The sequence below is a fragment of the Felis catus genome, chromosome A2, assembly GCF_018350175.1.
Source record: "Felis catus isolate Fca126 chromosome A2, F.catus_Fca126_mat1.0, whole genome shotgun sequence".
Lineage (NCBI taxonomy): Eukaryota > Metazoa > Chordata > Mammalia > Carnivora > Felidae > Felis > Felis catus.
Window position 1 is genome coordinate 5,290,894 of NC_058369.1, and position 14,994 is coordinate 5,305,887.

Genomic DNA, 14,994 nt, shown 5'->3' on the forward strand with positions numbered 1-14,994 from the left:
GGATTCTTGGCTGCATATTTTTCCTGTTCATCACATTGAAGATTTCCTGCCATTCCTTTCTGGCCTGCCAAGTTTCAGTAGATAGGTATGCCACTAGTCTTATGGGTCTCCCTTTGTAAGTTAGAGCCTGTTTATCCCTAGCTGCTTTCAGAATTTTCTCTTTATCCTTTTATTTTGCCAGTTCACTATGATATGTCGTGCAGATGATCGATTCAAGTTACGTCTGAAGGGAGTTCCCTGTGCCTCTTGGATTTTAATGCCTGTTTCCTTCCCCAAATCAGGGAAGTTCTCCGCTATGATTTGTTCAAGTACACCTTCGGCCCCTTTCTCTCTCTCTCCCTCTTCTGGAACTCCTATTATACAGATATTGTTCCGTTTGATTGCATCACTTAGTTCTCTAATTCTCCCCTCATACTCCTGGATTTTTTTTTACCTCTTTTTCTCCGCTTCCTCTTTTTCCATAATTTTATCTTCTAATTCACCTATTCTCTCCTCTGCCTCTTCAATCCGTGCTATGGCTGCCTCCATTTTATTTTGCACCTCATTTATAGCATTTTTTAGTTCCTCGTGACTATTTCTTATCCCTTGATCTCTATAGCAATAGATTCTCTGCTGTCCTCTATCCTTTTTTCAAGCCCAGCGATTAGTTTTATGACTATTATTCTAAATTCTTGTTCCGTTATATTGCTTAAATTGTTTTTGATCAATTTGTTAGCTGTCGCTACTTCCTGGAGTTTCTTTTGAGAATTCTTCTGTTTCATCATGGTGGATAGTCCCTGGAGTGGCACGGAACTGCAGGGCACTTCCCCTGTGCTGTCTGGAGTAACTTGTGTTGTGGGTGGGGCCACAGTCAGACCCGATGTCTGCCCCCAGCCCACCACTGGGGCCACAGTCAGACTGGTGTGTACCTTATCTTCCCCTCTCCCAGGGGCAGGACTCACTGTGGAATGGTGTGGCCTCTGTCTGGGCTACTTGCACACTGCCAGGCTTGTGGTGCTGCTTCGATGGGATCTGGCATATTAGCCAGGGTGGATCCGCAAGGTGCAGAGGCAGGAAGGGCAGACTTAGCTCGCTTTGCCATGGGTGATCCCCTGCAGGAGGGGCCATGCAGCACCAGGAGGGAGGCCAATCCATTGGAGTGATGGATCCACAGAAGCACAGCATTGGGCATTTGCTCAGTGCAAGCAAATTCGGTGATGGGAATTGGTTCCCTTTGGAATTTCGGCTGGTGGATGGGAGAGGGAGATGGTGCTTGCCAGTGCCTTTGTTCCCTGCCAAGCTGAGCTCTGTCTTCTAGGGCTCAACAACCCTCCCTCCCAGTGTCCTCTCGCCCTCCCTGCTCTCCGAGAGCAGAGCTGTTGACTTTTAAGATTCCAGACGTTAAGTCCCACTGGCTGTCAGAACTCACGGAGTCCAGCCCCTCCACTTTTGCAAGCCAGACTTGGGGGCTATTCCTTGCCCAGTGGGCTGCCCCTCCATGGCCCCAGCTCCCTCCTGCCAGTCCGTGTAGCACGCCCTGCCTCTCCACCCTTCCTACCCTCTTCTGCGGGCCTCTTGTCTATGCTTGGCTCCATAGAGTCCATTCTGCTAGTCTTCTGGTGGTTTTCTGGGTTATTCAGGCAGGTGTGGGTGGAATCTAAGCGATCAGCAGGACAAGGTGAGCCCAGAGTCCTCCTACACTGCCATCTTCTATCCTCCCAAATTTTTTCTTGTGGTTGATTTCAAGTTTCATAGTGTTGTCGTCTGAAGATATGAAAGATGTTATCTCTATTTTTTGTATTTGTTGAGGGCTGATTTGTCCCAGTATGTGGTCTATTCTGGAGAATGTTCCATGTGCACTCGAGAAGAATGTGTATTCTGTTGCTTTAGGGTGAAATGTTTTGAATATATCTGTTAAGTCCATCAGTCCAGTGTGTCACTCAAAGCCATTGTTTCTTGGTTGATTTTCTGCTTAGATGACCTGTCCATTGCTGTAGGTGGGGTGTTGAAGTCCCCTACTATTATGGTATTATTATCAATGAGTTTCTTTATGATTAATTGATTTATATATTGGGGTGTTTTCACATTGAGGGCATAAATATTTACAATTGATAGATATTCTTGGTGGATAGTCCCCTTAATTATAATATAATATCCTTCTTCATCTCTTGTTAAAGTCTTTATTTTAAAGTCTAGATTGTCTGATATAAGTATGGCTACTCCAGCTTTCTTTTGATCACCATTAGTATACTAGATGGTTCTCCATCCCGTTTGTTTCAATCTGCATGTTTTTAGGTCTAAAATGGGTCTCTTATAAGCAGTATATAGATGAGTCTTATTTTCTTATCCATTCTGATACCATATGTCTTTTGATTGGAGCGTTTAGTCCATTGACATTGAGAGCGAGTACTGAAAGATATGAATTTAGTGCCATTGTGTTGCCTATAGAGTTGGTGTTTCTGGAGATGTTCTCTGGTCCTTTATAGTCTTTGTTGCTTTTGGTCTTTCTTGTTTTGTCTTTTCTCACTCAGAGTCCCCCTTATAATTTCTTGCAGGGCTGGTTTAGTGGTCATGAACTCCTTAGTTTTTGTTTGTCTAGGAAATCCTTTAACTCTCCTTCTGTTTTGAATGACAGGCTTTCTGTGTAAAGAATTCTTGGCTGCATATTTTTCTGATTCAGCACATTGAATATATCCTGCCAATCCTTTATGGCATAGGAGATTCTTATGTATATTTAAGTCTGAGAAACACTGTCCTACTCAAAGCATGGTCCTTGTGCCAGCAGCACAAGCATGGACTGCACTTGTTAGAGATTCAGTATTGCAGCCTTCACTCTAGACCTACTGAATCAAACCTGCATTGTAACAAGACTCTCAGTAGTTATGAATATTCATTCACACTTGGGAGGCACTGCCTCAAGCATAAAGACATTTAATGATCTCGCATGACAAGGAGTCCAAGTGTGAACAATTGAAGTCTGGTGAAGCATCCTGATGAGGTCATCAAAGACACAATCTCCATGCCTTTTCCATTACATTAAAATGTTCATTACAAGCAGCTGGAGAATATCCTGGCAACTAGTCTACATTCAAAGAGTAAAGAAGGAGCTACTGCAGTAGCCATTTTACTGGTTCCTCAACATCTGCTCTCATGTCTCTTATCAATGTGGCATCCAGCTGGGGTGACCAGCTGTCCCATTTTTCCCAGGACTGAAGAGTTTCCCCAGATGTGGGGAGTTTGGTGCTAAAATTGGGACAGCGCAAGGAAAACTGGGATGGTTGGTCACCTGAACTCGCTTCAATACAGAAGTCAGATCAGGTTACTCCTCTTTTCAAAATCTGAGTTCCTATAATCAAAATCCAGAGTGGTCATGGAGCATCTCCACGAATCAGGCACTTGACCACCCTTACTTCTGGGAGTCAGCATCCTACTATTTTCCTCCTAGTTTCCTTGTAGTTCTCTTTCCAGCTGAACTGCTCTCCTCACTCCTTCTCAAACAGAACAGACTCACTCCTGACTCAGGAATGGCAGAGGACTTTCTGTTCCCTCCCAGAATATTCTAATGTCTTCTAATTCTAATTCAGAATATCCCTAATGTCTTCATGATTCATGTGCATTGCAAGTCTCTCTCCAAACACCACCTTCACAATGAAGCTGTCCCTGATCATTTGATGGTTAATGGTCCCAGATTTCTCTATCACATTTCCTTACTCGACAGTACTCAGCACTGCTAAACATACATTTTGCTTATTTGCTTTACTTCTTCTGTTACTCTACCAGAGTGTCCATGCCATGAGGACAGGGCTTTTGTTTGTTTGTTTGTTTCATTCACTGCTGTATACTCAGTGCTTACAATAGTATCTAGCACATGGTACGTGCTCAATAAATATTCTTGTGTATGATGAACTTGCTGATTGGTCCATCCTGTTCCTGGTTTAGTTCTTACACTTTCTGCTACCATCTGTCTTGATCATCATTTCTCATCCCCATGCCTCCTTTTATTTATGTTATATTTATGCTCACACACAGATATTTACCTGATAGAAAAGACAGAAATCTTGTTGATGGCTACATTTAGAATACAACATTGCTAGTGTGTCAGCTTTCTTCCATGATACCTGTCCCTTTGGCACAGAAAGTGCACCCCACATGCCATATAACTTTATCCCCACTGGCCATTGCCAATTGCAATAGTGTGGCCACCCAGGAGGGGTCAAGTCATTGACTTTTTGTCTAACCAATCAGATGTCCTCTCTTAAACATTTGAACAAGGAGACCAGAATGGACCTGGTGGGTGTTCAAAAAACAATATTATTCTAACTATTAAAGAGAAAGTCATTTAAAGACACTTGTTAGAGAACAGTAAGGCAGACTTTTTTCAAGAGGGGGAACTTTGCGATGGGTGTAGGGACCAGTGCAATAGGGTCTTGTAGTGGGGAAGGAGATTGGACTCAGTTCTGATTCCATCAGAGATAAGTAGAGATTTATATACAAGGATCAGGGTCAGGGAATGGAAAATTACCAAGAGGAAACATCAGGGGTCAGAGGCATTCTTACCCAGGGCAAGTGAGTATAGTAAGATAAAGAGGGTGTTCAGACACCAAGGGGGGGGGGATGTCTGCTGAATTGATTTAGGACACTTGTCCAAACTGGATTCTATAAGGGCAGAGAGGAAAGCCCGGGTTGAACCTAGTCTAGCTGAGGTCTGGAAGACGGTCTCTGAAGTCCCATTGAGTTGGCCATCAGGGACCCTGTTCACCATCTGGAGAAAGTTAGTCTTCAGAGTGAAGACGACTGAACCAAGTTGTAGGGAAAAGGAACAGTAAACATATGACTCTATAGCACAGCAGTTAATGGCTGGAGCTGACGGTCAGAGGTACCCAAGTGGGAATTCCATTTTCAACATACCCTGGTGAAAGTCGCTCAACCCTCCTGACCCCTCTCTCCCCCCTCTCCTGCCACAATGTATGAAATCTCTAAGTTCTCAGTGCTCCTCTTGGAATAGCACAGTATTCCCTCAATATTGATGTCAACTCCAGATTTCACTACCTAGGACATAGACAAGATGTTTAATTTAGCTTACTTACTAGAAAAATCATCCACTCTTCAGCAAGAAGTGGAGGGTGGCAGCAGGTATCTCTAATGGGGATCTGGGCTACCCGGCGGGTGAGATCAGAGGGAAGTTCTAAGAAGTGAGCCCTTTGAGGGTAAGGAACTAGGAAATAGGACAAGTCTTATTTGTATGTCTGCTTGCAACAGTCAGGGTCAGGGTCAGGGTTAGGGAGAGGATAAGAAAACCCATTTCAATGTAATTTCTGCATGGAAAAAATACCATGAAAAGCAGGAAGAAAAGTCACTTCTCTACTTCACAGATCATATCCTAAAAGTCTGAATTATAGAACTGAAATGCTCCTATTTTACTATTATTTGTTAACTCATTCTCGCATTTACTTACACTAAATTTCACACATTAATATTTTATATCTAGTTCTGTGGTTTTGATTCAGTTCATTTTTTTTTCTCTCCCTGCCGAGCTTTACTGAGGTATGGTCAACAAATAAAATTGTATATAATGAAAATGTACCACGTGATGTTTTGATATACATTGACACTGGGAAACAATCACCACAGTCAAGCTAATTAACGCACCCATCCCCTCACATGGTTACCATTTTTTGTTTTTGACGAGGACACGGATGATGCCCTGCCAGTATTGTTAGCGCTAGTCTCCATGCCCCCAGAATTCATTCATCTTGCACAACTGAAACTTTACATGCTTTGACCAGTATCTCCCCATTTCTCCCTGCCCCCAGCTCCTGGACCTGTCCTACCCTCTGCTGTTAGGTACTTGACTTTCTTAGATTCCACATATAAGTGAGATCATGCCATATGTGTCCTTCTGTGACTGGCTTATTTTACTTAGTATAACATCCTCCAGATTGATTTGTGTTGTTGCAAAGGACAACATTTCCTTCTCTTTTCAGGCTAACGTGTGTGTGTGTGTGTGTGTGTGTGTGTGTGTGTGTGTGTGTGTGTGTATGGCACATCTTCTGTATCCACTCATCCCTTGATAGACCTCAGGTTGTTTCCATATCTTGGCTATTGTAAATAATGCTGCAATGCACATAGGAGTGCAGGTATGTTTTATATGTTGCCAAGCATGCAGCTTTGGCATGGTGGGTGCTGCCTTGGCTCATTAGTGCCCCAACGTCAGCAATGCTCTACTTGCCTAGTCCTTATTTCTGGGTCCCACGAGTGATTAAGTGACCAGAGAATTCTGCGGTGAGCATTATGTGGATACCCATGGTGTATAGAAATTTGTATTTGTGATGTTGCCTTTAATTAGACTTTGACCTGACCTGTGGAAATTACACCAACAAATTGTGGTCCTCTTGAAACCTCCAAGACTCCTTGAGAAATAGGAAATAAGATTCTACAGTTCCCTCTCTCTTATCAGTTAGAAGGTGGGGGAGCTATGACCAAGAGGAGAAACTTTCTCCTGTGTGGTGAGTGTTAAACATCTTATTTTCTTTGGTTCTAGAACAGCTATAGTATTCAATTGGATCTGATGGAGAGCTGGCCTGAGGGGCAGTTCCTGAGAGGGGCATGTCCAACTTTCTAAGACTGTGTTAACATAGGCACAGCTTTTAAATTGTTTTTATTTGCTTGCAGATAAAAGTCCAATGTCCTTAGAGGTACAAAGAATATCAAAAGTAGTGGTCAACTGGGGACCATTTGGCACCCCCACAGCAGACAGTAATGTTTGCACACAGTTTTGGTGGTCATGATCTGGGGTGACAGTGTGCCTGTCACTTGGTGGAGGCCAAGGGTGTTACCTAACACCTTCCAGTGCAGCCCAGCTCCTGCAATGAGGAATTATCCAGCCCAAAATGTCAATAGTGCTAAGGCTGAAACACCTTACCTTAAAGGAAGGCATGAGAATTAAAAAAAAAAAAAAAAAAAGAAAGTTTAATGGTACGAGCTAAAACAATAACAACAAAAACCTGCCAAATGGGGGCGGGAAGCTTCATAGAAAAATTTATTGGCAAAAAAGTCAAAATCTCCATGAAATTTTGACCACTAATATGGCTGACCTTTTTTTTTAAGTTTCAGTATAGCATATCTTGCTTCTCTGGACTTGTCAGCATGTCTATATGAAAATCGACAGAGGACTTGGAATTTGGAGACAGCTTCAGCCAGTGCATGAGGCTCTTCAGGGAGCCCCAAGTCATTTAAATGGAGTTGGAAGAGAATTGAATTCTCTGTGTAGTGTTAAAAGAATCTGTTCCAAATGGGCAGTGAGGGAATCTTACCATTCTCTTTCTCTCCTCCCTCTATGGCACAAAACAGGACACTTTTTGGTCCCCGGGACAGTTGGTGTAGTAATCACAGTGTTAATAAAAGGGGAAAGATCTCGGAAACTAAGGTTGTGAAGGAGCGCTTAATAAAAAAGCCTGGTGGGGGTGTAGCACTGTGACAGGCTGGGCTCTGTTGCTTACCTGCTGTGGTATCTTGGGCAAGTTCCTGAACCACTATGACCCTCAGATTCCTTTGCTGTAAAATGGGGCATATAAGAGGCTCTGCTTCTTGAGAATGTCAGGGGGGAATCCATGAGATAGTCTACCTGGAAGGTGCTTATCAGGGGTAAATGGTTACTTCGCCCTGGTTATCACTGTTGGTCAGACTCCTTCCCTGTGTACCTGCTCGATCTGTGGTAGCTGTCCACATCAAAACCACTATTTTTAAATTTAATTTTTTAAAACTTATTGAGACATAATTGGCACATAACATTGCATAACTTTAAGGTGTATACCATGTTGGTTTCATATGCTTATATATGGCAATGGAATAACCACCTTAGCTTTAACTAAACTCCCATGGCATCACATAATTACCATTTCTATTTTGTTGCAGGAACAAATGAGATGTGGTCTGTCAACTATATATTACCATATATTACCATATATTAAGGTATATAATACGGTGCTGTTGTCTATCATCACTATGGTGTGCATTAGATCACAGACCTTACCTGTGTCCTAGTTCCAAGTTTGTGCCCATAAACATCTCCCCATTTCCACCCCACACCCCCCCCATCCCTGGTAGCCACCATTCAACTGTCTGGTTTTATGAGGTCAATTTCAGCACCACTATTGAATTGGATTTGTAGGAGATAGACTTAAACAGAGAGGTAGAATTACAGGACTCCACGGTCTTACATTCAGGAGAGGACATGTTGCTTCTTCAGCGTTTAAGGAGCCTCACCCTGGCTGATGGGTCCAAATGGTCCCCCTTCCCCTCTGCTCTCCTATTGTGTCTTCTCTTCTTTCCCCTTCCCCCTGGTAAAATCTAAGCCAGAGTTACAGGGCAAGGTGAGCAGGGATGAAAGTGTTAGGGAGTGGTCAAGCTGTTTTAGTTCCTTCTGGGGAAGGCACTTGAGGTCTGCAGTAACCACATCCATAACTGACCACCTGGGTCCTGCTACCTCTCAGAATCTTTGAGCTGGCCCCTAGTTTCTGGGGTATAGGGGAGGGGGCTGTTCCCCTTAAGCTGACCTTGGAGTTGATGTTGGTTCACAACCCACTTGGGAAGTTCCCAGGTGTGATCTGAAACCAGCTCCCTTGCTCGAGGGCAGGGAGACACTGCAGAAAGAGGCAGGCCCCTTCAGGTATGGAGGTCACAGTTTTAATAAGCAAAGGGAGCTTACATATGATGTTTGTCTTGGACAGGAGCAAGACAAATGGATCCCAACATTCATCTGCCAAATCTTGTAAGTTTATAGAAAGAGAGGAGGCCTTAACTGGGTTCAGTCACACATAGACCACATCAATATCCCAAGGCTATGTCCTTAGAACACCCTCTGGAAGCAGGAAAGGAAAGAGGAACCCATATTCCAAGGAAAGGGGTCGGAATAAGGAGGCTCTGAGTGCCTGGTTTCTGCTCATGGGCCAATCTGTGGTCACGTCTTTTCGATGACCTTCCCCAACAGTTGAGCTGGCAGGTTTAAGAAATAGAAGCAAAGTCTGGGTCCTAGTGGTTTCATCAAACAACCAGAACTGACTCATACAAAAAAGCCAAGGTGGGGTTTAACTGCTAAGGCAATCAAACTTTTTGCTTAAAAAGCAGAACTTTGTTCATTAGTAAATGGACATTTGGGCTCTCTCCATAATTTGGCTATTGTTGATAATATTGCTGTAAACATTGGGGTGCATGTACCACTTCAAGTCAGCATTTTTGTATCCTTTGGGTAAATAGTAGTGCAACTTCTGGATCTTAGGGTAGTTATATTTTTTAACTTTTTGAGGAACCTCCAATGCTGTTACCCAGAGTGGCTGCACCAATTTGCATTCCCACCAACACTGTTCCTCTTTGTCCGCATCCTCGCCAACATCTGTTGTTGCCTGAGTTGTTAATGTGAGCCATTCTGACAGGTGTGAGGTGATATTCAGTGTGGTTTTGATTTGTATCTCCCTGATGATGAGCGACGTTGGGGATCTTTTCATGTGTCCATTTGCAATGTGGATGTCTTCTTTGGAAAAGTGTCTATCCATGTCTTCTGCCCATTTCTTCACTGTATTATTTTTTGGGAGGTATTGAGTTTGATAAGTTCTTTGTAGATTTTGGATGCTCTTTATCAGATATGTCATTTGCAAATATTCTGTAGGCTGCCTTTTAGTTTTGTTGATTGTTTCCTTCCCTGTGCAGAAACTTTTTATCTTGGTGAGGTCCCAGTAGCTCATTTTTGCTTTTGTTTCCCTGGTCTGTGGCAGTGTGCCTACTAAGAAGTTGCTGTGGCCAGGGTCAAGGAGGTTGCTGCCTGTGTTCTCCAGGATTTCGATGGTTTCCTGTCTCACATTTAGGTCTTTCATCCATTTTAAATTTATTTTTGTGTTTGGTGTAAGAAAGTGGTCCAGTTTCATTCTTCTGCATGTCACCATCCAGTTTTCCCAACATTTGTTGAAGAGACTGTCTTTTTTTTCCCCACTGGATATTCTTCCTGCTTTGTCAAAGATTAATTGACCCTATAGTTGTGGGTCCACTTCTGGGTTCTCTATTCTGTTCCATTGATCTATGCACCTGTTTTTGTGCCAGCACCCTACTGTCTTGATGACTATAGCTTTATACCTTAGTTTGAAATCTGGAATCATGATGCCTCCAGTTTTGTTTTTCTTTTTCAGGACTGCTTGGTTATTCATGGTCTTCTGTGGTTCTACACAAATTATGCTAAGTGAAATAAGTCAGTCAGAGAAAGATAAATACCATGTGATTTCAGTCATATGTGGAATTTAAGAAACAAATCAGAAGAACATATGGTAGTGGAGGGAAGAGAGAGAGAAACAAACCATGAGAGAATCTTAAAGATAGAGAACAAACTGGGGGTTTATGGAGGTGGGGGTGATGGACTAGATTTGTGATGGATATTAAGAGGGAGCAGTTCCCAAACAACAGCAGACAGATTTGTGCCCAATTTGTCAAGGCTGCCCCCCAGCTGTGGAGAGGGAAACACCATCTGTCCTTACAGGTCTGAGCTCTTTCCTTTGGCTCTAGTTGCAAATGGATGCTTTCTCCACCAACAGCCCCACACACCACCTTTTAAGTAGACTTCGTTGTGTTTTTTTAAGAGTTTTTTTAAATTTGTTTTTTTAATATTTATTTATTTTTGAGAGACAGAGAGAGAGAGAGCACAAGCGAGGAAGGCACAGAGACAGAGAGGGAAACCCAGAATTCAAAGCAGGCTCTAGGCTCTGAGCCAACAGCACAGAGCCCAACGCAGGGCTCAAACTCAAAAACTGCGAGATCATGACCTGAGCAGAAGTCAGATGCTCTAGCGACTGAGCCCCCCAGGCGCCCCAAGTAGACCTTGTTTTTTAGAGCGGTGTTGGATTCACAACAAAGTTTAGCAGGAATAGAGAATTTTTATATACCCCCACCCCCTCCTTGCACAGCCTCACCCACTATCAACATCTGGCACCGGATGGTCCTTTTGTGAACCTACAATGTCATGTCAATATCACCCAAAGTCCATAGTTGACATTAGGGGTCACTCTTGATGCTGTACCTTCTATAAGTTTTGTCAAATGTATGATGATGTGTATCCACTGTTATAGTAACAAACAATAGTTTCACCACCCTAAAATTACACTAAAAAACTCATCTATAAAGGGTGCCTGGGTGTCTCAGTCAGTTGAGTGTCCGACTTAGGCTCAGCTCATGATCTCACAGTTCATGAGTTCAAGCCCTGCATCAGGCTCTGTGCTGACAGCTCAGAGCCTGGAGCCTGCTTCGAATTCTGTGCCTCCCTCTCTTTCTGTCCCTCTCCCGCTCACATTCTGTCTCTCTCAAAAAAAAATAAACATTAAAAAATTTTTTTAAACTCATCCATATGGGTTGTTTAAAATGTCCTTTTATTTTTTTGAGGTGGGGGCATGGAAGAGCACAGGGGGAGGGAGGGAAGGAGACAGAGACACAGAGAGAAAATATCTTAAGCAGACTCCCTGCCCAACAGAGAACCCGACACAGAGCTCAATCCCACAACCCTGGGATCATGACCTGAGCTGAAATCAAAATGTTGGATGTTTAATTGACTGAGCCACCCAGGCACCCCTAAAATGTCTTTTAACAACAATTTTATATATCTAGGGAGTACATCATGATAGTTTGATATACATATACGTAATGAAATGATTACCATAGTCAAGCTAATTAACATATCCATTTCCTCACATTTACCTGTGTGTGTGTGTGTGCACACACATGCGAATGTGCCTGAAATCTTTTAGCAAATGTCCAATATATATTACAGTATTATTAACTAAAGTGATCATGCTGTACATTAGGTGTCAAGACTTATTCATCCTATATAACTACAACTTTGGAATATTTGACCAGTGTAGATGGATACTTAACCGAATAAAAACCAAAAACTACTATAAAACTGGAAAGTATTGAAAGACAGACATGCTAAGGAACTGAGTCTACTGAGACTTCCCTTCTTAGGATATGAGTCAAGTGAAGATTCTCAGAATTGGTCTCAAGTGGGGTTTGCAAATTCAGGGGAATCTTATTTCACAGAGATACTTCGGAGCTCATACATAGGGGGGTGTGGGACAGTCCCAGAAAAGCTTTAAGCCCTCTCAAACCTCTGTCAATGAGAGGAAATACCTCCTCTTTCATGGTTCATCTCAAATTTTCTTTATCACATGGCTTAATGTTGGGGAAAGGCAATGAAAAGCAAAAAATCTTAACCCAAAAAGATGTGCCACAGAAGTCTAAGAGGAGCAAACCGGTTTTATTATGGAATAAGTGTTAACCAAGCATGCTTTTGCTTTTCCAGTGCCTGATACTGGGCTTCCGGGCTATTGGCAGATTTATCCTGCCAAAATGCAAGCTCAAATTTGTTTGAGTAAAGGATGTTGACCTTGCAAAGGCTTCTTCCCTTCATATAACAAGCCTTGTTTCTGACAGGGCATCAGGGATTCCTACCTTGTTCTCACAAACCTCACTTCCCAGTTAACCGCTGGAAAGCACAAAAAGAAAGCAGTGCTAGTTACGCTCTACCTGCAAAGTGTGGAGGAGGGCTGTCCTTGCAGCTGCATCCAGAGATATGGAAGAAACATGGAAGGTGGAAAGGCAGTATGAGTAAGGAACCACAACGCTGGTAAGCACATCTCCCCTAGCCCATTGCCAGGTCTGTTCTAACGAGTTTGTACATCACCCCACAAAATCCTCCTGGCTGTGCTGGAGTATAGATGTTCCCACCTCTATTTCAGAAAAAAGTGGATAAGGTCTTGGCCTCCTAAATGTTGGAAGAGCCAGGAATTGGACTCTCCAACTTGGTCCAAATGTGCATTCTTCTCTCAACCAGTACACAAACAGCTGGTCATTCTGGAATTTCATTGATGTTATTGTTTCTTCCTGGACCCACAGTCCAAAGTTTGGAGCTAGCCAATTTCATTAGGTACTACGATGTCAGAAGAAATAAAGAGGATGTGGCTTTAATTTTAGATTAGAGACATCTCTTTATGTCTTAAAATTTTTTGAGGAAATACAGGTCAGCAAGAAGATAATATAAACCATCTATGATTCTGGAGAATCAGAGAAAGCTACTCTAGCTTAGTGTATTAGTTAGGGATTGTTGCATAACAAGGGACCACAAACATCACACTTATAATTCATAGTTTCCATGAGTCAGGAGTCAGGGCATGGCTTTTCTGGGTGTCTCACAAGACTGAAATAAAGTGTTGACCAGGTCTGGAGTCTCATCTGAAGGCATGAACAAGGGAGAATTTGTTTCCAAGCTCACATGGTTTGTTGGCAGGATTCAGTTCCTTGTGGGATGTCTTGGGCCTTGGTTTCTTGCTGACCAGAGGCTGGAGGCCTCCCCCAGGCCCACGTGGGTGTCTTTCTAGGACAGCTTTTTTGATCAAAGTCAGTAAGAAAGCATCTGCTAGCAAGGTGGGAGTTATAGCCTTATGTAGCATAATCGTGAACATGATACCCCATCACTTTCACCATATTCTATTGGTTAGAAGCAAGTTGCCAGACCAGCCCAAATATAAAGGGAAGCACTTCCACCAAGGTGTGGATACCAGGAGACTGGGGAGAGGGTCATGGAGTGCCATCTTAGTTTTCCACATGCTCAGTGAGGTGGTTCCTGCATTGGACACTCATTAGGATCATGTGGGACATTAAAAAAAGGAAAATACTAGTGGAAGACCCACTTGGGGACGGAGCCTGAGCATCAGTAATTTTAAAGCTCCCCAAGTGATTCTGATATACTGTCTGGGTTGAGAAGTACTCGGTATACTGCTTAAGGGCCAGACCTAGTTGACTGACCTGGGTTTAAAAGAACACCTGGTAGATGCATGGCCTTGGGTTAGTATCTTTATCTCACTGAGTCTCTGTTTCTATACCTAGAAATCTTGTATATATAAATATTATATAATATATAATTATCCCTTATATAAAATACATATAAGTTACATATGCTCCTATATGTGTATATGTTATACTTGTATATTATTGCATTTTACATACACACACACACACACACACACACACACACACACACACATATATAGAGAGAGGTCAAGATATCCTAACCTCCTCTTCAAAAAAAATAAATTTGCAGTGATACCATTCATATGATCTTAATTTTGTGTGTGTTTGTGTATGTATGTGTGTAAAATATGCTATTCCTATTTTAAATATACTAATGTTGCCAAGAATGTGACTTTACTCTTAACGTTAAGGATGGAAGGGATTTTTTTTATTCTTTTTATTTTTTTTAATGTTTATTTATTATTGAGAGACAGAGAGACACAGAGCATGAGCAGGGGAGGGGTAGAGAGAGGAGGAGACACAGAATCAGAAGCTGTCAGCACAGAGTCCGATGCGGGGCTCCAACCCACAAAGTCAGTCACCTAACCAACTGAGCCACCCAGGCACCCCTTTAAATTCTTTTTAGTGTTTATATATGTTTGAGAGAGAGAAAGAGAGACAGGGTGAGAGCAGGGGAGGGGCAGAGAGAGAGGGAGACAGAATCCAAAGCAGGTTCCAGCCTCCCAGCTGTCAGCACAGAGCCCAATGTGGGGCTCGAACTCACAAACTGGGAGGTCATGACCTGAACCGAAGTCAGGCACTTAACTGACTGAGCCACCCAGGTGCCCCTGGGAAGGTTGATTTTTGATACAAAAGTGTGCAGATGCTGGTATTTCATTCCATGGGGGGTATATTGAGTCCTTTGTGGTTCCTCATGGCTCTAGGCTCAGACAGCAGAGGGCATAGGGAAACTTCAGTTACCTACAGCTGGGTGGGAAGGTTCTCTCAGAGCTTGATACTGACATTAATCAAGGTGTGCATAAAGGAAGCACTGAGTACACTCTTTCCCTTTTCATGGAGTGTATGCTGATAAAAAAAAAAAAAACACAAGGGAGCTAAACCAGAGTGCATATTTTCTGCAATCCATGAGGCTAAGGGACCTCACCAGTCTCATTCACTGCTATGGCTTGGCTC

At 42.8% G+C, this 14,994-nt stretch overlaps 1 protein-coding gene across 7 annotated transcripts in view; it reads left to right on the forward strand.

Moving 5' to 3' along the window:
• LOC101091924 (putative adhesion G protein-coupled receptor E4P) overlaps positions 1–14,994 on the forward strand; it is a 93,090-nt gene that overhangs the window by 55,489 nt on the left and 22,607 nt on the right. The window contains exon 17 of one of the 7 annotated variants that reach the window (XM_045044846.1): positions 12,445–12,637. The exons of the other annotated variants lie outside the window; for them this stretch is intronic. Within the exon in view, the coding sequence (XP_044900781.1) occupies positions 12,445–12,618 (174 nt within the window). The 3' untranslated portion in view covers positions 12,619–12,637. The remainder of the gene's footprint in view (positions 1–12,444; positions 12,638–14,994) is intronic. 7 annotated transcript variants of the gene reach the window in all.